General features: G+C 42.8%; 1 protein-coding gene across 7 annotated transcripts in view; it reads left to right on the forward strand.

Moving 5' to 3' along the window:
• CUL2 (cullin 2) overlaps positions 1 to 23,559 on the forward strand; it is a 323,154-nt gene that overhangs the window by 37,521 nt on the left and 262,074 nt on the right. For all 7 annotated transcript variants that reach the window (XM_029588577.1, XM_029588576.1, XM_029588575.1 and 4 more), the window contains one exon: positions 276 to 416. In XM_029588577.1, coding sequence (XP_029444437.1) covers positions 298 to 416 — 119 coding nt within the window. In that variant the 5' untranslated portion in view covers positions 276 to 297. The remainder of the gene's footprint in view (positions 1 to 275; positions 417 to 23,559) is intronic.

Below are 23,559 nucleotides of genomic sequence, written 5' to 3' on the forward strand. Positions count from 1 at the left end.
CCTACCCACCATGTATGCAGTCACTTGAAGCTGCATAGTAAATCACATTTCCTGATTATTTTCATACTATTTTCTTCTGTAAAATATTTAAAATGTAAATTATTTATTTCATTATGAATAAATGTTAGTACTTTTAAAAACTGAAATGGTGGTTATTGGTAGCAGTTAAGTAGAAATTCATTACCTACTACAGTGGTTAGTTTTTCAGGATAAATGCAATGATGACTCAAACTGAAAGTTTTGAAAACTGAACATGTTTTTATTTGCTGTTTTAGATTTTAACACTGAAACCCCAGAATGTCCCTGAAACCGCGAGTAGTGGATTTTGAGGAAACATGGAACAAACTCCTAACGACAATCAAGGCAGTTGTCATGCTGGATTATGTTGAGAGAGCAACATGGAATGACCGGTTTTCGTATCCTTTAAGGAGACTAGCAATTTATGGAGGAGTTTGTGTGAATATAAAGCTTAGGCTGCAAGAATATCTGAAGCACTGACATATAACTGATTTTAGGTGGAGTCCCTTTTGGATTTCTCTTTTCCTCACAGTGGAATCTTGCTATTATCTTTAATTTGCTGTTTTTCTGTGGATAAGTAGATGGACAAACAATAATGGGAAAACTTTCAAAAGGTTTATGCTTTAAATGGCATAAATTTAACCAGTCAAAAATTTCCTGCCTATGTCTGCACAAAATTGCTGTTCACACAAATTTAGCCGTACAAAAAAGGATCCAAGTTGCGGTATGTCCAGGGCAGGGTTTGCAGATTTAGCTAGTTAGTGATACTCAGTGCTGACCAGCTAAATTTGTGTGGACAACTGTATCTGAATAATTTGAGCAGGTAGATTTAGAAAAGGCTGAACATGTGGAGAAAGGTAACAGGATAACTTTGATGCTCAATGACTCTGAAAATGTCTGTAATATTATCCTGGACTGGCCCTAAAATTTGATCACAGAAATTAATAATAAAAAATTAATAAATAAATTGAGGCTCAGTATCTGTTAATTATTGGGGAAATAGGTATGCTAACATTAAATTCCAATAAAAGAGGTTTATTCCTTTTTATTTAAAAAATAATAAGATTTTATAGGTCTCTTACAGCTCGAAAAGCTATTTTATTAAAGAAAATGAGAGCACATGCATCTTTCGGAGCCAAGGAACATGTTTTTCCTTTTTTTTTTTTTTTTTTTTGCATTTTCATTTTTTATTTTGCTTTTAGGCTTGGCTTGTTTGGCTATTTTTAGCCTTTTGCTCCATTTTGTTTTTAATTTAGTTTTTGTTTTACCTATTTTTTAGTTTTAGGTTGTGTGTTTTTTTCTTCTTTCTTTTTTTTTTTTGGTCTTTCAGTTTTAGGCACCAGGTGACTTGGCTCCCAGGATTTTTCCAGTTCTGAAACTGGTCTGGAAAACTTTTACACATTTTATCTTTTGGTAGTTTTTAAGTTGGACCAATAAGAGATGATATAACCTCAAAGAATCCAATTTTCTCTAGGTGTAGTATGAGTACTGGATCTATGCACTCAGGTAGTAATCAGGAGTGGAAAGTTTTTCAGAATCCATGGTTCAGTTTTACCATAGGAAGGGAGTACGAGCTTAGAACCCTCAAGTAGAAAAGAGTTCATTATTTTCAGTTCGGTTTTTGCAACCTAGCAAGGTGAAATGCTTTCTAAAAACTTGAAGGATTCCAGGACATTGCGTTTTTTATATGAAAATAGCTTACAAGATTATTCTTTCCAATTATTGTGAAAAGTAACTTTTTAAGTGTTCTTAGGCTTCTGACGTTGTAACGTTGGGTCCTTGAGTTTTAGAAATAAAAACGAAGTACTGTAGCATTGAGAGCTGCTGGAAAGGGTCAGCCCTGAGATTAAGTGGCAGTCCGATGCACTGTTTTGAGAGACCCAGATTCAGTTTCTGAGCCTGGCTTCTATTTCTCGGGGTTTGCTGTGTGGAAAATTTCCAAGAGGGAGGGATTCCCAGCAATCACTCAACAGCAGCTCCTACTGGCTAGCTAAGGGCACATTTGTCTGTGTTCCAGAGAGAAATGTAGTCTGTGGCAATCAGCCCAAAGATGAGTGCTGTAATGGCTTGGCTAGATGGGAGGGGATTAAAATAGCTGCAAATGAAGGCTTATGACACTGTAGTCTCAGGGACCGGTTCCACTTGAGTTGGAATATCAGAGGAGGTGAGGAAATAGCTAAGCTTAAAAAAAACCCATTTGCTGGAACCACAGCAGTGAAAGAATATTTAGCACGTTATTTAAAACTGGACTTTTTAAAAGTTGTACCTTTGGCCTTCATAACTCCTCTCTGAGCTCTTACAGAAATAAATTGTTCCTGGCTCTTTCTCATTCTTCCATTCTCCCTCACATGCCTATTGAATTATTTAGGAGGCAGACTGAATATTTGAGCAGTTGTGAGTCTGGATTTGTTTCAGTACAGTTTTGTGCTCTTGAAATTCCTTGAGCTTAATGGTTCCTAAACAGCATAATCTAAGACAGCCCTGTAGTCACTATTCAGAAGTCATAGCTCATGCTAACACTTTGAAGGGAATAGTGTGCATTTCACTCGTTGTCATGCTGGTCTTGTCACAGTTATTTCTTATATAATATTCTGCTTAGAATAAAATTTGGAACTGGGGTAGACTATTTGGGGAGGAAGGAAATGTTTTCAGTTACTCAGGCGTTTTATTTTCAATTTTTGTAACTCTCTCTTGTATGCTGGTTTCATGGATTCCTGTAAATGTAAATAATATATATCTACATATATATATATATGTGTGTGTGTGTGTGTATAATATCAACTTAAGTGGTGGGCTCGCTTTATCTGTGACCAATGGAGTGTACAACAGAGTGCAAAATGCCCACTCATGTGGCTCTAGCAGCCACACAGGCTAGAAGGAGGGGTCAGGCATTGGCCTCCGGTCCATGCGGCCAGAAAATTCTGGAGACTCAGTATTGCCATAGGACTCTGTGTTGTCACATGGGCCACCAGATGGAGCAAAGGCCTGGAATGGCTTAATTTTATTTTTTTAAATATTCTGCTTTTCGATTAGCTCTTGCAAGTCAAGTGACGGCGACAGCAGGAGCTGTAGCACAAAGGATATGGGACACCAGTGCGATTTGTCTAAGGGAGTGAGTACTGGGGTTAGACAGGGAAGGGGGGCATACAAATTCCCACTTCTCTCCAAATTTTTTGCGGGTGTCAGCTAGGGTGTATATCATAATGGATACTGCTGTTCAAGATGGTTGTAAGGATTGACCTAAAGACTTTAGATTCCAAGTCTAAACACAGAGTGGGTAAATAACTTAGCCAAGGTCACAGAGTTTCTGACAGCCATAGAATATTCAGATAGGTTCAGAAATTGATCTGTACATAGAGGAATCTATTTAAAAAATCTTTTATACTATCTTATTGATCCAACAACCACCCAAACATTACCTAAAATTACACATTAAAATGAAGCATTAACTGCTAACAGTTAAAACAAACCTAAACCTCGCAAATAAGTTTACAAAAATCAGAAAATAAAAGCTAAAATATAAAAATAACTCCCAAATACAGCAACAAAACTAAGAAGAAAAAAAATAAAATAATCACCAGCAAACACCTCATGAATGCTAAGAATATCCTTAGCGTTGCTATTCTGAATCTCAGGAAAAAGCCAAGTTTTCATTTTTTTTTATGAAAGGTGAGATAATTCAGCTCCTGTCTGATCTCTACCTGGTAATTATACAGAGGGAAATGCTTTTTTAGCTAAACTCTCTGGTATCACATAACTATATCACATCACAGAGAGACCACATACATGTAAATTATAATTTATCATTTATTAGAAATCACAAGGTTTTTACCTATCTAGACATTTAAAATCTAAACTCACACATTCATCCATCAATCACACACCCACATAAAAATATCTGTATTGCACAAATAATATTCAATAATCCAAGATTACAATTGATTATCTAACAGTATCAGGTGTATAGAATTATTACTGCATTAAGGTTATTCACATCATTTTTATTCCCGTATTTCTCTGTACTTGTCCTGTTTGTCCAACAAAGGATCTCCTTGTTTCGCCTTTCAATCAGGCTTCCTCAGGGACTCAAATCTCATAGAGCCGATTATATCTCTCAAGACTTTTATTTCTTAAGACTTTTGTTCTTGTTCCACCACTCTCATAAAATGTAAATCTTCACACATTTCATTATACCATCGATATAACTCAAGATCATTTTCAGCTGTAAGCACACCTTCCCAGAACTGCTTTTGACCAACCTCTCAATAGTGCAAAACATTACAACCAAACACCGCCGCTGGTTCCAGTCTTTAAATCACTCATAGTTCAAACGGCTCATCAACATTAATTCAATAAGGAACCTTGCGTGTTGTGCTTCATTGTATACGTGACCCGACGCAACGCCCTGCGTCAGAAGTAGACACTGATAAATTATAATTTACATGTATGTGGTCTCTCTGTGATGTGATCTCTACCTGGAGCATATTCCACAGTGTGGGTGCAACAATGAAGAAGGCCCTAGCTCTAGTCTGAGCCCCTTCTACCAACTTGAGAGGGAACCCAGAGAATAAAATTCTGCAAGGAACAATTCCAACCCAGTTTGTCAAATAAAGCGGACCATTCATTACTCCTCATGACCCTAAAAGTAAGAGCAGAATCTTAAATTGCAGCTAATGAAGAAAATTGAGCATAACTTTTGTAAAAGTACATCTGGGACCTTCCAGAACCACATGTGCTACAGCATTTTGAGCAACTTTAACCTATGTGCAGACATTGAGGAAGACCCACACAAAAGCTATTACAGTAGTCCAACTGGGATATCACTGAAAAGATTAACCACTGTCTTAAAGGCCTTCAAGTCCAAAAGAGGATGCAATTTCTTCATGTACCATAACTTTAAAATAACTGATTGAATAACTTTGGCCACACAAGTTTCTAAAATCCGAAATAAATAAATTTAAACTGAGGTTCAAAAAAGATTCCTAGATCTTTAATCACATCAGACATTGTTACTCATATGTCTCAACAAGAATGAGCAGGGCAATATCTGGCCTAACTGTCCTATTCTAAGGATCTCAGAGTAAGGATCTCAGAGTAAAAGCTACTCTACCGTCACAAATTTACTGTTTAATTCCTGTATAGCCCTCACATCCTTTCTCATGTGCATTAGAAGCTGGATGTTATCTGCATACAGATAGCCCCACAGCCCGGGAGAACAAATCAAAGTTTTCAATGGCTGCATAAAAATATATAAAAAAAAATGTTGAGAGAGGAGCTCTGAGGAATACATATCCACTCACTAATATGGAAAGCACCCCTCTAGCTGATACCTGAGTAAACCTATTCATTAGGAAGGAGGCTATCCATTGTAAAACAGTTTCAGAAAGTCCTGCAGATTTACAATGATCTAATAAGAGAGTGAATGTCTAGGTCAAAGAAACATAGAAATAACAGCAGAAAAGGACCAGTGGTCCATCCGGAGTGCCCAGCAAGCTTTCCATGGTAGTATCTGCTGTGAAGATACATGTATCAATCAGTGCTGCTTTACATGCTTTGCTTATGAATTTGGTCGTAGAAGCAGTCCTGTGTTTTTTTTTCCTTAATGTCTGCGCATCAGTACTCCAGATTGTAAAAAAAAAAAAAAGTCATGGCTTGGGTTGGTTGTCCCTAAATCCAAATTTCTTTTTCTCTCCACCCCCTTCCTTTGAAGCAGAGAGTGATATTGCAGTTGCAGCAAAAGCATCAATGCTTATTTAAGGGTAGTAATCCATGCCTTCTGTTTAAGGGTAGTAATTGCTGCTGTGTTCAGGTTACCCCCATAAGTATCAGTTCCCCAGATTGTAAAAGTCGGGGCCCTCGTTGGTTGCTATTTAAATCCAATTCCCCTTTTCCTCTGCCGTTGAAGCAGAGAGCAATGTTGGAGTTGCATCAAAAGTATCAAGGCTTATCGGATAAGGGTGATAACCGCTGTACCAGCAAGTTACCCCCATGCACACTTTCTTTGTTTCCTTTAGGATTTGGCCTGTGCTTTTTCCCTTATGTCTGCTTATCAGTATCCCAGACCTTAAAAGTCAGGGCTCTCTCTTGTCTTCTGAATCCAATTCCTCTTTTCTTCCTGGCGTCTAAGTGGGGAGCAATGTTGCAGATGCATTAAAAGCATCAAAGCATTATGTTTAAGGGTAATAATCTCCATGCCTTCTGCTAAGGGTAGTAAGTGCCATACCCACTAGTTAACTCCCAGCATGCTTATCTCATTTCTGTCCTCTGGCCTTTAGAGATCCACAGTGTGTATCCCATGCCGCTTTGAATACTTTTACTGTTCTCTTCTTCACCACCTCCTCCAGAAGGGCATTCCAGTCCTCTACCCCCCTCTACGTGAAGAAATATTTCTTGATGTTGGTTCTGAGTCCATCCCCCCTGGAGTTTCATTTTGTGAGCCCAGGTTGTATTGTTTTCTTTCCAATGGAAAAGATTTGAAATCCATGCATCACTAAATTTTTGTAGATATCTGAAGGTCTGTATCATATCTCCCCTGCACCACTTCTCTTCCAGGGTACACATATTTCAGATCCTTCAGCCTCTCCTCATAAGTCTTCTGATACAGACTCCACACCATTTTCGTCACCTTCTCTGGACTGCCTCCATCCTGTCTAACCTTTTTGAGTTACAGGCTCCAGAACTAAACACAATACTCCAAGTGAGGCCTTACCAAGGACTTGTACAAGGGTATCATCACTTTCTTTTTCTTACTAGTTATTCCTCTTTTTATGCAGCCTAACATTCTTCTGGCTTTAGCTATCGCCTTGTCACATTGCTTCGCCATTTTCAGATCCCTAGACACTATCAGCCAAAGATTCCTCTCTTGGTCTGTGCACATCAGTCTTTCACCCCCTATCACATAATGGCTCTTTTGGATTACCACATCCCAGATGCATGACTCTGCATTTCTCCGTATTCAATCCCAGCTGCCAAATCTTTGCCCACTCTTCAAGCTTTCTTAAATCACTTTTCCTTCTCTCTACTCCTTCAGGAGTGTCCACTCTGTTGCATATCTTAGTATCATCTACAAATACTTTACTTCAAAAGCAGAAGACAAATTCAGTAACACTAACTAAATCTCCCCTCAATCTACAGTGCATAAAAATATCAAGACTTACTAAGACCATAATAGTCTAAGTTTTGTGCCCCATCTGGAAAACTCCTTAGACTGGATCAAACCTCTGTTCTTTCCAAATAAGTTGTCATTTGAAGAGTGATTATCTTTTCCAAAATCTCTGCCAAAAATGGAATACTATGAGATATTTATAATTGGGCTGGCCTGATCGCTTAGTGTCGTTCGTTGTTCAATTCCTAAACCTTGCTTCTGTTCCTAAAGCCAGTTTTGGAAGCTGCAAAGGCAACTCTCGGCCTCTTGAGGAGGAAGGAGGTCTCAATCATTGTTTAACAGCCACACCTAATGACCAGGTTCAGGATCAGGATCTAGAGAGAGCCATGGTCTGTGACTCCTGGCCAATGACTGTCATGGTAGTTGGGATAGACAGGAGAGTGATAAAATTGAAGGGAAAAACCTTGGGTAACTGCAAATGAAGGCTCATGGCACAGCCCTGGATTTGTCAGTAGGCACCCACTATGTCTGTGCCTAGTATGCCAAACATTTAGGGGCAGCATGCTTGCTAAGATTAGCTGCCTTCCAGCTCTGCTGAATCTCATTCAGCAGAAAACAGATCTCTGCTACCCTTTAACAAGACTCTTATAGAAGATGGGGTGAAAACACCAAAAGTGCCTAAGGGCAGCAAAATCGTAAATCCATCCCTGACGTAGCACCTTTTAAAGCAGATTCTAATTTGAGTTGGAAGCTGCTGAGCAAAAAATAAATATCTATGTAAGTCAGGTTTTAGTACTGATGCGTCTACAAATCTAAACATGTAGTTTCTGCAACATAAGCCATATTTTTTCATCTTTTTCACTTGAGGCAGATTCACTTTATTTATTAGAGCCTTTTAAAAAAAAATACATTAATGCCATAGTTTTAGAACTGTCAGTAAAATATATCCTGACAGAACAAAGATCATCACTGAATTGGAATCAATGTTCTGCTAACTAGACACTATTGGAACAAAAAGCAGACTGCTATTCTAGTGCAGTTAAGAACAGTGCTTTTCTTAACACTGGAACCATGTCCTCTTTAATAACATGAGTATTGCTAGATCTGCTGTGCTTCTTAGAAACTTGGCAAACTGGTAATGACTCTACATTGACAATTTTCCTTTGAATCTGTAAATCAAACTAAAGGACTGAAGATTTTTTTTTATTCTGGGGAATGGTGTTATGAGTGAGTATTCTGATTTAAAAGAACCTTCAGACTTTTTTCTGTTGACAAGCAGGGCTGAATTAGAGATGACATATGGATAATGCCATCTGGCAGCACCGAATTGTCCTGTCTCTCTTAATAGATATTTTGCATGTGTGGGAAATCCTGTGCTGATGTTGCCTCGTGAGACGCTTGAGCCTTCTTTCATCTGAGCAACAGCATGAACATGTAAGAACGTAAGAAATTGCCATGCTGGGTCAGACCAAGGGTCCATCAAGCCCAGCATCCTGTTTCCAAAAGAGGCCAAACCAGGCCACAAGAACCTGGCAATTTCCCAAACACTAAGAAGATCCCATACTACTGATGCAATTAATAGCAGTGGCTATTCCCTAAGTTAACTTGATTAATAGCAGTTAATGGACTTCTCCAAGAACTTAACCAAACCTTTTTTGAACCCAGCTACACTAACTGCACTAACCACATCCTCTGGCAACAAATTCCAGAGCTTTATTGTGCGATGAGTGAAAAAGAATTTTCTCCGATTAGTCTTAAATGTACTACTTGCTAACTTCATGGAATGCCCCCTAGTCCTTCTAATATTCGAAACTGTAAAAAACCCGATTCACATCTACTCGTTCAAGACCTCTCATGATCTTAAAGACCTCTCTCATATCCCCCCTCAGCCGTCTCTTCTCCAAACTGAACAGCCCTAACCTCTTCAGCCTTTCCTCATAGGGGAGCTGTTCCATCCCCTTTATCATTTTGGTTGCCCTTCTCTGTACCTTCTCCATCGCAACTATATCTTTTTTTAAGATGTGGCAACCAGAATTGTACACAGAATTCAAGGTGCAGTCTCACCATGGAGCGATATTTTCTGTTTTATTCTCACCATGGAGCGACATTTTCCGTTTTATTAACCATTCCCTTCCTAATAATTCCTAACATTCTGTTTGCTTTTTGACTGCTGCAGCACACTGAGCCGACAATTTTAAAGTATTATCCACTATGATGCCTAGATCTTTTTCCTGGGTGGTAGCTCCTAATATAGAACCTAACATCATGTAACTACAGCAAGGGTTATTTTTCCCTATATGCAACACCTTGCACTTGTCCACATTAAATTTCATCTGCCATTTGGATGCCCAATCTTCTAGTCTTTCAAGGTCCTCCTGCAATGTATCACAATCCACTTGTAATTTAACTACTCTGAATAATTTTGTATCATCTGCAAATTTGATAACCTCACTCGTATTCCTTTCCAGATCATTTAAATATATATTGAAAAGCACCGGTGCAAGTACAGATCCCTGAGGCACTCCACTGTTTACCCTTTTCCACTAAGAAAATTGACCATTTAATCCTACTCTCTGTTTCCTGTCCTTTAACCAGTTTGTAATCCACGAAAGGACATCACCTCCTATCCCATGACTTTTTAGTTTTCTTAGAAGTCTCTCATGACGGACTTTGTCAGACGCCTTCTGAAAATCCAAATACACTACATCTACTGGTTCACCTTTATCCACATGTTTATTAACCCCTTCATAAAAATGATGCAGATTTGTTAGGCAAGACTTCCCTTGGGTACCTCTGTCTCTCTTTTTTTCTGTGAAATTCTCAACTCTTTTTTTAAAAGTTGGCTTGCTGCCTCAGCACTTTTCAGTGCTATCCTTTAAAAAATAATAAAATAAGACATTTTTTCCTCATGGTGTCCAGTAGAGAAGAAAGATCTAGTGAGTGGCTTCAAGTACTGCATTGCAGTAGGAGAACGTCTGTTACTGATGGACATGAGACGTGCTACCGATTCCTAGGACTAGACCATAATCAGGCAATTATTACCATTGTGATTTCCCCAGGATCCCAAAGATCTAGGGCCTAAAAATTGGAGGAACTATGTTTGACAATGATATCCACTTCGAAACATCCAATGTATGAGTATGGAATATAAATTTTTTAAAATATTAAGTCTCTCAGAAACTATAGTTAGTCCTCTTCTCAAAGTGCAGCCTCGTCTATTTCTCCGGGAAAGGAGTTGAGCAGGAGCGCCTCAAAAATATCTCCCCTGTCGGCGGAACAGACTGAATCCTTGGGTTAAATAAACAGAAGTGGCATGCATCATTCCAAAGAGCAGCCAGCACCAAAAAATTAACGACTCTCAGGTCTTTTGGCACCATTGAAGCACAATGCCTTAGTGTGGTTTGAAGCACAAGTTCCTGGCACCATCAATACATACCTTCTTGATGCATTGAGCCCCAGTACATCAATCCTCAACTCATTTGGCCAATAAATCAGTTCCATCATAGACGCATCATGCTGCAGAGCTTCCCTTGCAACTCTATGCTAACCTATCAAGAATGTTAATGATGCAGAAGGGAATATGATACCCCTACCTCCACCAATTACCAGGGCACTTACCCCATCAAAATTAATGGAGTAAGGGCTACATCTGGAGACCCTAGATCCCATTTGTTCTCAGGTACCCCTCACAACTAATTGTCCTCCAATCCAAATTTTGCAGACCCGGAAGATGTACAACATTCCATTCTAGTATCGGAAGTTAATGTTCTATCGTCCGTGCTAGGACAGAGGACACAGAAGCCCCTAAACCAAGTAGTGGAGTTGGTGACAAATTTCTTTATTTCATTCAGGGGCTAAGGATAAGGAGGGTACCTTACAACCTCTCCTTTCTAAAATATCACATCTATTCCCAGTATCACCTTTTCATACTGATACTCAGCAGAACTTCTGCACGGTGGTTCTAGCAGTTGGCATTTCCTTGTAGCAGAGGATGTGCTTGTAGCAGAGGATGTGTACCAGGAGTATATCCCTCTGAAGCAACTAAGGACCCCTCAATCAATTTCTTCATCTTTGGAGTCCTGATTAGTGTTTCTTCTTCACCAGGCTCTGAAGAGGGATCAATAGGGATCCTCTCTGCCCCCCTTCCAGAGCCTCCAAAGCACTTATCTCCACTGGAAGTCCTTTCCTATTCCAGGTTTCTGGACAAGTTGGGAAAAATCCCCACACTAAGGTCTTTGGTCTCCTCCAATTTCTGGACTCTCTGGTGGCTTTAGCATCTATCCCAATCCATGATATTCTGCAAGAATTGCAAACAAGAATGTGGGAAAATCCTGATTCCTGTGATGCAGTTGCAAGGAAACTAGATCTCATATACAGAGAGCAATCAATCAGTTGTATTAGAATCGGCTCTAAAAACAGCAAACAAAACAAAGGTATACTCAAATATTTTGCCAGGGAAAGATTCTAGGTTACTGTTTAATTTCAATAAAAAGGTGTTTCGAAACTCCATGCTTAATGCATCAATCTCCACACACCAATTTTACATGGTTTAGTACTTACATGATTGTATCCAGAAACTAAAATCTTTTTCTTCCATCCAGTGAAGGTAGAATTGCATACCCTCAGCCACTCTTAGATGTAGAAGAGTGTCTATTCCATCTTGTTTGATGCCATGGCACACACCTAAGCAACATCCATCAAAGCGTAAGGCTTGGTTGAGAGCCAGTAGCCTACATGATGCCTACGACAAATTGGCAGACGTCCCCTGCCTGGATGATCACCTTTTTGGAGATAAGCTCTGAGAAACAATTGCTCAAATAAATTAACAGCATGTGGCGGTCCAGTCCCTCCCTGTGGGACAGGAAGAACAATCTTCTGCAAGACGCTTACTATGCTTTTCAAAGACCATATTTCCAGACACCCCTTCCAGCAATTCCAATGATACCAATTGCTGACGCTATTTGCATAACAGAATCAGCTTCCAACTCACAATCGACTGTGTGAGTGCCGTCAGCCAAAAACAATGCAGCAGGTTCAACAAAAACCTGGACTAAGTTTCTGACCACCTTTCAAACCCAGGAACACTCCTTTCCAGTAAGAGGAAAAATTCAGCACTATCTGGAGGAGTGGTGTATGATTGGCAAAGATTGCTGGATTCTCAAGATTATGGAGTCTGGATACCACTTTTGTTTCTCCTGGCTTCCTGCACCACTTCATCATTCGGCCTTCAATTTGGATCTATCTCACTCCACGCAACTCCACCTGGAGGTGAGTCTCCCCTTGAACAGCATGTGATTGACTCAGTTCCTCCCTATTACTATGGCCAAGTGTTCTAATCCCACTAGTTCCTTATCCCCTAGAAGTCTGGAAGACTGAGGCCTATCCTAGATTTAAGAAGCTTGAACAAGCACATACTCTCGGAAAAATTCAAATTTTCTCCACACAATTCTCCCATTCAGAAGAGGGAAGGATGTGCACTCTGGATCTATAGCATGTTAATATTTATATTCCCATCCATCCTTTCCACTGGAATTTTCTGTGATTTACAGTAGAATCTTGCTATTTCTTAGCATTCAGACAGGTTAATCCACACCAGAAGGTTATGCACCTCTACCAGCAGATGAAGACGGAGCAAAGTTGATGTCATGGTATATATATACCCCTGCACTGACAGCCTGCCAGTATTCTCCATCTCCAGTCGATGATGGACGTATATCTCCCTACTAGGGATTGCTTAAAAAATTTTTTTAGGAGAAAAGAGAGAAATTAATTTGCCCCACTCTCCTGTGGTGATACCTTATGGCCTTTGCCCTCTCTCCCCGCAGCCAAAGACCGACTCTACTCGGTCGGGGTGGGCTGAGCTCAGGTAAAGAGTAAATATATATATATAAAAAAAACAAAGAAGGAGAGATACTTTTAGGGATTCCATTTCTCTTCTGGTCTCTGAGCTTGGCGTGCCGATCTGACATCTGTTCCCATCTCCGGGGGAGTTTGGAAAGTCGTGGCAGATTAGTAGGTTGAGTAACATTTGGCTAGGCCCCGCTCTCAGGTTTTGCTTAGCCACTGTGTGGTAAGCCGCAGTGACGTTGGTGCGCTTTTCTATGTACAAGTCTGCTGTGAAACAGTGTCTGATGGTTCGTGCTTGTGCACCTGGCTGGGCACTCATGTGGATGCACAGATGGGCGCCTATCTGGACCGCTTATTGGGTGCCTACAGTTTGGGTGTCCATAGTGTGTGCTTATTGGACAGTATTTGTTTTTGGGTGCCCTGTCCAGGCTTACTTCTGCAGATGCGCAGCTGGGTGCACAGTTGTCAGATGCTTTTAGGAGTATGCTGCTAACAGGTGTTTATCCATGGCCTGGTAGCAAAGAAGCCTAAGCGCCTTACCCTTTATGCTGCTTGCCATAATTGGGAATCACAGCTTGTATTAGTGCTGCTTGGAGTCTCCGACAGATTTTGCTGAGACTGGCTCTTCAGTGGGCACAGGGCAGATGTCCCCTGGTTTTGGTATGGATCCTTTTGCCTTTTCTTGGGTGAAATGTTTTCAAGGGCTGCAATCCTTTCTTCAGGCACAGTTGGTGGCTCGGCCAAATCTAAAAGTTAAGGATCGCAGGCTGCGGATTCCTGCACATCTGGTGCTGCATCGGAGTACGTCTAGACCTGCTGCGGGTCATGCTGATAAACACTCAGATGGCACAGATGATGAAGGTGATCCTTACTTCCTGGAGGATGGGGAAATTCCTCTCTGGTTGGAGCTGTATAGAACAATGTTGTGTTTCTTTCATAGAGATGAGTTGCCAGCTCTGATCTCCCAGATGCTGAAGCTGAGGAAGCCAGGTGCTGATTCCATGTCTAAGCCAAAGAAAAATGCCATTCTAATTTCTGTGTGTAAAGCATCATGTTTCTTCCCCATTATGGATGCTATTCAAGAGTTGTTGGATCTTGAATGGGGCAGTTAGCAATCTGCTAAGGAGTTAGCAATCTGTTACCAATCTGCTAGGGATTAGCAATCTGTTACCAATCTCTCCTCGAGATGGGAGGAGTTAGTAATCTGTTATGGAAGCTGCTAAGGGGTTAGCAAACTGTTATTGATCTCCCCGACCGCAGGGCGGAGTTAGCAATCTGATGTCACTCGCCCCATCAGGAGGGAGGATTTAGCAAGCAGTTATGGATCTACTCCCCAAAGGGGAGTAGATCCATAATCTTGTATCGATCTGGCTGCTGAATACTCTTGTAGAGAGAAGAGCTATCATCTGTTATAGATAACCCTGCCAGGAGGAATAGTAATCTATTGTAAATCACTCCTTGAGAATAGAAGGATAACAATCTGTTAGTGATGTGACCGCCAGGGAGGCGGAGTTGGTCTTCTGTAGAATGATGTTTCCCCAAGGAGAGGAGCTAGTGATATGTAATACTCCGTAGGCGTAGTTAATGTGGAGTTGGCTCCCACAGAGTGACAGTTAGAACGATACCTGCTCTAGTAGTGTAAGAATAAACACTTAGTAGAAATGATGAATCCCTGGGTCGATGGTAGATGACAGCGCCCCCAGGAGGAGATCCTGAGAGGAACCATCGGCTAGGCTGGAGTATAAGACAAACACAGATAGTTCTTTATTAGACTGGAAGTTGAACCACCAGAGGTGGCAGTAGTGAGTTGTTGTGCCCGGCAGGGCTGAAGTCCCTCAGATACTGGAATTACAATCTCTGGGCCGCTGAGCTGTAGAGAGAGACTATAGGTAGTGAGTAGACAGGGAATGCTGGATACATAACCAGTAGAAGATGGTACACTCACAATTGTAGATATCTGTAATGGCCTCTTATGCAACAGAGTCTTCAGTATATTCAGGAACAGGAGCCGTAGGCGAGCACTGGTTCCTATAGGCAGTCTGTAATAAGAACTCACAATAACTGTGTATGGGATGGCTTCTGGAATAGAAGAGTCTGTAAAGGGTTTAGGAACATGGGCCCTCGTGGAGCGAGTACCGGTTCCTATCTGTAATCTGCAACAATAACTCACGATCTCTGTACCTGCGATAACGTCTTAGACAGAAGGGAGTCTTCAGAGATTAGGAACATAGGCCCTCATGGAGCGAGTACCGATTCCTGTCTGCAATAGAACTCACAGTGTTCACGTCTGCGATCGCTTCCAGGCAGTGAGGAGTCTTCTGAGTATTCAGGGACGTAGGCCCTCGAGCGAGTACCGGATCCCGTCTTAGCAATCTGAAATCAAGAAGAGAGAGAGCAGGGCCCCCGAGGAGCGGTTACCCCTAGGTAAGTTTGTAGAGGCCGAGCAGCAGAGAAAGGTTTCCCCTTGCTCACTCGGATCGTAGTTGCAAGTAGCATGGACCGCCGAAGCAAGTCCCATTGGAGTTCCTTGCTAACTTTGTTTGTAGTAGCAAAACAAAGACCTTTTAAATTGGAAATGGATGATGTCACTACGGGGGGGGGGGGGACGCCCCCGAGGTTCGCCCCCTTGCTGGTACAAAGTCTGGAGTGCGCGCGCGCCATTATGTCATCAGGAACATGGCGGATCTGTAGCGTCAAGCCAGCCCGGGGATTCTGGGGCGAAGAGGCAGGGAGAAGCCACGGCAGCATCTGTCCGTCAGAGCTGAAGGGAGTCGCCACAAGATAGAGAGGGTGGAGCGAGGGCGAGAATAGGCACGAACGCAACAGGGGCACCCTGAAAGCTAACTTTAAAGGGGGATGAGCCTTGAAAGCACTGTAAATCCGATGGCAAGAGAGCAGTTGGGCTTTCTGAAACTCATACTTGTTTGCTTTTCTCTCGGGGCAGTGATGGAACCAGAAGCTGCCTTTTTGGCAGATGCAGGCTGCTAGAGGGGTAGCTTCGATGCTAGTGGCCAGGTATCAGCTATGGCTGAGGAATTGGTCGGCCTTTTAAAGGATCACTCTTGTTTGGGAGTGAGTTGGAAAAATGTCCAATAGGTGGGGTGAGCCCCAGGTTCCTCAGTTTCCAGAGAATAAAAAGCAGGCACTGCACTCATTCGGTGTGATAGGTCATGCTAGGGGTGGGCAAGGCTGCATCTGCGTCCTCTTCAGCACACGCTGCTTATACGTTGGAGTCCACAGTCTCAGGACTACTCGATACGGCTTCACTTACCAGTGGAGATCAGCATCCAGCTGCAGTAGTGGTTGCAAGCGGATCATCTAAGGAAGAGTGTGCCCCTACAAACACCAGACTGGCTAGTCCTCAAGATGGATGAGAGTCTCCAGGTTTGGGGGACTCACTGTCAGGAGTTGACAGTACAGGGGTGCCGGTGTACAGACAAGTGTCTCTGGAGCATCAACCGGATGGAAGTTCGTGCTGTTCGGTTGGCATTCTTGTGATTCGTCGACCGCTTGCAGGGTAGAGCGGTCCAAATAATGTGAGACAATGCAACAACAGTGGCTTACATCAGTTGCCAGAGAGGAACCAAAGCCAGCAAGTGTCACAGGAAATAGCCCAACTCATGGAATGGGTGGAAGTTCATCTTCAGGAGATCTCAGCCTCACATATTCTTGCATCCGTAGGTCGCAGACAGCTGCGACCACTCTGCCTTACCTCTTTTTCTCCCCTTTCTTTCTCTTTGGGCAAGATGGCTGTCTCTGGTGCCGAGGGCCTCTGCGTTTCCAGACCAGCATGGGCGTCCCCATCCGCCATGCTCTCTCCTGTGGCTCCTGTATTAGAGCGTCAGAGATGTGCGAGCACGTACATCTCTGACGCTCTAATACACATCATGGCGGGAACCTTGGGGGCGGCCCCACCGCATGACGTCAGTACCTTCGGGTATATCTAGCCTCCGCTTCTGCTACCAATTTGAGTTAGCAAAGACTTCGGTATTCTGCCTGCTCTAAGCTGTCCGCTTAGATGCCACTTTCACGCTAAGGGCCTTGCTCCAGCAGAAGCTCTATACACCCGCCTCCTCGGGGGTTTCTCGCTTCCAACCTCCCTTCGGGGTCCTCACTAACCAAGACAACCGTTCCTCGGGGGTCTTTTCTCTCTATTCTTTTCAGGATATTGGACCATTGGGTACTCGCTTCTTGAGGGCCTATCTACTTCATATTTTGCACCACTGACCTTTGGTCCTACCATTCTACCAACAGGAAGATGCCTTCACTCTGTGAGTACCTCTACGATCCGGCGCTCCAACTCCACCCACCAGCCGTGGCGTTACCCGCACTGCGGACCCCCGCCTATCGTGAACATCTGGGTGAGACTATACTTCTGAGCCTGTTGAGTGTATTGGCACTTCGTGGATCAGTGCCTTACCTTCCTGCTTCACCATCTATTTGCAGCAGTACAATAAAGACTCTATCCATTCTGTGTCTGTTATCTGTGTCAGCCTATTGCAGTGGTTCCCCACGGGGCTCCTCCCCGTGGGCGGATTCATCTCCATTGCAACCAAGGGTCCACAATGCCTCAAACACAACAGAGTGCTAACTCCATGGCTCAGCTCACAGCCCTGCAGGCCATCCCTGGCCTAGCCCAGCGGATTACAGAACAACAAAAGATCGTTTCCAATTTAAAAGGTCTTTGTTTTGCTTCTACAAACTGAGTTAGCAAGGAACACACAGAGTTCTTTGGAGAACCTAGCTACTGCCTTCAATCAGTTACACACTCAACTGAACTCTTCAGCTTCTTCTGTGAAGGAATTGCTGTCACCAGTGGGAACCCTTAAAACCATTGTGCCTTTATCTACACCTACCCTCTTCACGGGTGAAGCCAAGATGTGCAGAGGATTCATCAATCAATGCAGCATGCATTTTTCATTACAGCCTACCCTCTTTCCCCCTGAGGCTTCAAAGACCACCTACATCCTGTCGTTACTTGAAGGACGAGCCCTGGCCTGGGCTTCACTGCTATGGGAACGTGAAGATCCTATCCTGAATGACGTACCAGGATTTCTACAACTTTTAAAGTCTGTGTTTGATGACCCAGCTCGCCAGACCATCGCTGGATCCGCCTTGCTCAACATTCAGCAAGGAAACAAGCCACTTACAGACTTTGCTATTGAATTTAAGACTAGCATCCAAACTGCATTGGGACACTGGATGCTTACATGCCATATTCATGGAGGATCTCAACTCTCGCCTAAAGGACAAATTAGTGGCTCGTGATTTGCTTGATTCCCTTGAGTCCCTGATGGATCTAGTAAGGAGAATTGACCACCATATCCGCGATTGTACTCAAGAAGCTAAGAGTCCACGAAAGTCTACAGTGGGGGCTAACCGTCCTAAACCTGTGCCTATTGCTTCCAGCTTACCGTCTGCACCCCTAGAGGAGGAAGAGCCTATGAACTAGGCCGAAGCCACTTGACCTCTAAGGAGAGACGTTATCACAAGTGCATGAGGTTGTGCATGTACCTGTGGCCAATCGGGTCATGCAGTCCAAACCTGTCCCATTTTCCGGGAAACTGATGGGCCTAGGATCTGCAGGAGGACTTCTCCTGGGCCTCACCTCTCCTACTCCTCCATTATCTTTACCTGTATCTCTGTTTTGCGGAGGTCTCAAATTTCAGACTCTCACTCTCATTGACTCTGGTGCCGGAGGTAATTTAATTCTGAAGTGCTTGGTCGAACATCTGAGGATTCCTACCACACCAATAGTTAAGCCTCTGCTATTGTCATCCATCCATGGAGAACCACTTCCTGGAGAAGTTTCATTGACCACCCAGGCCATTGGCCTGCGCACTAGAGCCCTACACTCAGAATCAATGAGACTATACTTCTGAGCCTGTTGAGTGTATTGGCACTTCGTGGATCCAGTGCCTTACCTTCCTGCTTCAGCATCTATTTACAGCAGTACAATAAAGAATCTATCCATTCTGTGTCTGCCATCTATGTCAGCCTATCGCAGTGGTTCCCCATGGGGCTCCTCCCTGTGGGCAGAGTCATCTCCATTGCGACCAAGGGTCCACAATGCCTCAAACGCAATACATATTACAGGAAAAGACAATGTAAGAGCTGACTATCTCAGCAGACAGAGTCTGGATCCAGGAGAATGGGAACTGTCAAATGAAGAGTTCCAGCTCATAGTGGGCCTCTGGGGCCTCCCATTTCTAGACTTGCTGGTGACATCACACAATGCAAAGATTCCTTGCTTCTTCAGTCACAGGAGAGATCTGAAGTCTTTGGGCTTTGATGCCCTCGTGCAGGAGATGCTGGAAGTCATGCTTCTATATGTCTTTCCCCCATGGCCCATGTTGGGCAGAATGATTCAGAAGATTGAGAGACGCATGGGGATGGAGCTTCTCTTGACATCAGATTGGCCCAGGAGGCCGTGGTATGCAGATCTGTGGAGGCTTCTGGTGGACTTCCCTCTCCGATTACATGTCCTCAGGGATCTGCTGTGGCAGGGGCCTATTCTTCACAAAGATCTGACTCGATTTTGTCTTACAGTATGGCCCTTGAGATGGCTTGGTTACTGAAGCGTGGGTACGCCACTACTGTGATTTCTGCCCTGCAGTGAGCGTGAAAGTTCTCCATTTCCTTAGCCTATGTTCTGGTTTGGCGAGTGTTTGATGCTTGGTTAAGATTCTGTTCATTTTGCATTTTTTGCAGGATGTGTTGATTAAGGGTTTGGCCCTTAATTCCTTGAAGGTACAGGTGGCAGCTCTTGCCTGTTTCCAAGATCAGTAAATGGTGAACCCTTGTCAGCCCATCCAGATGTGGCTCGGTTCTTAAAAGGGGTGAAGCATCTTTGTCCTCCTTTGTGGTTTCCAGTTCCCTTGTGGAGTCTTAATCTGGTTCTGGATTTCCTGGCGGGTCCCACCTTTCGATCAATACATAGCCTCTCCTTGAATTTACTTACTTTGAAGATGGTGTTTCTTGTTGCGACGTGTTCTGTGTGTAGAGTTTCTGAACTGCAGGCCTTATCTTGCCAGGAACCGTTTCTGCGAGTGACTCCAGGGGCAGTACAGCTTTGAACTGTTCCAGCCTTTTTGCTGAAGATTTATTTATTTTATTTATTTTTAATTTTTATATACCGGAATTCCTGTATGCAATACAAATCAGTCCGGTTTACAAGTAACGAAAAGGTTGCCCTGGTCTGGTAGATTAGACTGGGGTTTTTTTACATAGAACATAGAACAATAACAATCAACTATTGAACATTATTACAAGGAATGGTCTCAGAGTTTCACTTGAATCAATCAATTTCCCTGCCGACACTAGACAGTGAGAGAGATGTGGATGAATATCACCTGTTATAAAGCTTGGAAGTGAAGTGACATAACATGAGGTATTTGGAGGTTTCTAAACCTCTCAGGAAGATGGATCAGCTGTTTTATACTCCCCGGTGGGAGTAAAAAGGGTGAGCTGGCGTCGCAGGCTATGATAACCTCCTTAATCCAGTAAGATATCACGGCTGCATGTGTGGATGCTGAGCAGCCATTGCTTAGTCAAATTAGGGCTCATTCCACTAGGGCTCAGGCAGTGTCATGGGCGGAGATTAGATTGTTTTCTCCTGTCAAGATTTGCTGAGTTGCGACCTGGTCCTTCTTACCCACATTTCCCAGGCATTACCACCTGGATATGCAGGCCTGGGAGGACACAGCCTTCATGCATGCGGTGTTGATTGGACCGCGGGCAGCCTCCTGCCCTGTTCAGGAGTAGCTTTGGTACATCCCACTGATGTGGATTAACCTTCCTGAATGCTAAGAGAGGAGAAATTACTACTTACCTGATAATTTCCTTTTCTTTAATGAAGACAGGTTAATCCACCTTCTCGCCCCCCCCCCCCCTCCATTTCTTGAGGAGGGACCACCAATCTTTCTGCTTTCTTACCAAGGTTCATTGGTGACAGATGCCTCCACAAAAGGTGGGGGGGGGGGGGCCGCACGGGGCCATTTCAAACTGAAGGAACATGGTCATTCATAGATAGGCAATTTCAAATCAACTGCCTAGAAATTCTTTATTTATTTATTTGAAAGTTTTGTGTACCGTCATTTGCAAGAAACATCACAACGGTTCACATCATAGAATCATAAAAGCAACAATAAATTCTGGTAGTTAAAATACAATAAGATATTTAAACAAAATTATTAATAAAAGGATGGGTAAAAAAAACCAAAACTTAAGAATAATTGCTTATTTGTTCTAACTACTACTTTCCAGTCTAAATGGTCTGCGTAGGCCTCACTTTCTCCAGGGGAACAGCATTCACATTTATACCAAGGAGCCATTTTCTTTGTAAACAAGCAGAGGCACATGTTCATGTATTCTTTGCCAAGAAGCATAAAAATATAGGAATAGGCATGCAAACATCGCGTTAAACTGCAAGTAATTTACCTTCCAGGGATCTCCAACACATTAGCACATGGCCTCAGCAAAGGTTTTTGAACACACGAATGGTTTCTGCATCAGTCAACAGCTGACAGACTATTTACTCTATGGGGACGTCCAGCAATTGACTTATTTGCGTCAGAACAAAACAGAAAACAGGAAAAGTTTTGCTTCATTCTTCCCAGCAAGTTCAGAATGCTTTTCTACTTTATTTGCAATGTGGATCTCATGCATGCCTTTCTACCTATTCCACTGATAGCCAGAATGGTGCAAAAACTGCTCAAAGACCAGGCCTGTCTAACCTTACAGTTCCAGCATGGCCCAAACATGTTTGATTTGCATGTCTAGTACAGCTGTAGAGCAGTCCGATGTCTCTTGGGTCAGATCCATCCTTATTAACTCAAGAAGAAGGAAGTCTGTTTCATCTGAACTTTCCCTCTCCCATCTTGACAGTTTGGATATTGAGCACTCAGTTGTCACCACATTACCCTTACTAAGGAAATTGAAGACTTTATGTTGTCTGCCAGACACCATCAACTAGAAGAGCCTATTGTTTAAAATGGAGAAAGTTCTCTACATGGTGTCAACACAATACTTGGGATCCGTTCACATGCAAACCCAAAAGGTTTCTGAGCTATTTGCTCTCTCTTTCTGCTTCAGGACTTAACATCTCTTCAGTTAGAGTACATCTCAGTGTGATAGGTTTGCCCTTGATTTGAGAATGGTAAGCTATCTCCACTCATCCACTAGTTTCCAAGTTCATGAAAAGCTTATAACATACTAAATGTCCAGTTATGAAACCACCTGTTCCACAGGACCTAGATGTGGTTCTGGCTCAATTGATAAAGCCGTTATTTGAATCTTTCGAATTGGATTCTCTCAAATTTCTAACATGGAAAATAATATTCTTTGTAGCAATTATATCAGCCAGAATAGTCAGCAAGTTTCAGGCTTTAGTTCATCTGCCTTATATGCAATTCTTCCACAACAGGGTGGGTGCTTCGCACCCATCTGAAATTTCTACCAAAAGTAGCAGCAGCTCTCCATATCACTTAAGCCATTGTGTTTCCTACCTGCTTTGCAAGGCCACATGAAGATGAGAGAGCACGTCATACCCTAGATTGTAAAAGAGCCTTGGCATACTACAAAAGAAGGATTCAGCCCCATCGTCAGGCTTTGCAACTATTTGTCTCTTACAATTGTAACAGACTGAGCTTAGCAGTGGCCAAATTTATATTGTCCAGCTGGTTAGCAAACTGCATTGCACTTTGCTATACATTAACAGGCCTACAGATTACATACAAAATCAAGGCTCATCAGGTTAGAGCCATGGCTGCATCAGTGGCTTATCTGCAAGCCATGCTTTTTAAAGACATCTGCAAAGCTACAACTTGGTTGTCAGTACACATCTTTACATCCTAATAATCTCTCAAATGTTGACAGTAAATTTGGACAAGCCTGCTCACTTAGTAGTCTACTTCCCACGGTGAGGTCTGGATTGCTATTTCAGCAAATGGGTCAGCTTAGCTTAGCTTGGGCTTCCCCATATATCATGGCTAATTCAGCCCTACTTGTTGATGGAGAAAGCAAGTTTGCTTACTTGTAATCTGTGTTCTCCTTAGAGCAGGGGTGAGCAAGTCCGGTCCTAGAGGGCTGCAAACCAGTCGGGTTTTCAGGATACCCCTAATGAATATGCATGAAATAGATTTGCATACAATGAGGCAGTGTGTATGCAGGTCTCTCTCATGCATATTCATTGAGGATATCCTGAAAACCCGACTGGTTTGCAGCCCTCGAGGACCGGAATTGCCCACCCCTGCCTTAGAGAGTAGGATAAATTAGCCATGCTAAATACTCAGCCACCTCCCTAGAATGTTGACTACTTAGAATTAGCTCTAAAATCGAGTGAGGGATTTGTGAGAGAATGTCTCCATGGGAACTCCTGCACATGCTCAGTAGAGCAAAAGCTCTATCATGCCGGATGTCACCCAGATGGCATGGCTAGCTAATCTTGCTGTCTACAGAGAACACAGTTTACAGTAAGCAAACTTGTTTTATCCACAAAAATGTTTTTTTTTGTGGGATATAATTATGCATATTTAGTTACTTTTTTTCTTTAGTGTGTCTGAGTTCATTTTTATTCTGATTTTATTTGA

This window comes from Rhinatrema bivittatum, chromosome 2 (assembly GCF_901001135.1).
Source record: "Rhinatrema bivittatum chromosome 2, aRhiBiv1.1, whole genome shotgun sequence".
Classification (NCBI taxonomy): domain Eukaryota; kingdom Metazoa; phylum Chordata; class Amphibia; order Gymnophiona; family Rhinatrematidae; genus Rhinatrema; species Rhinatrema bivittatum.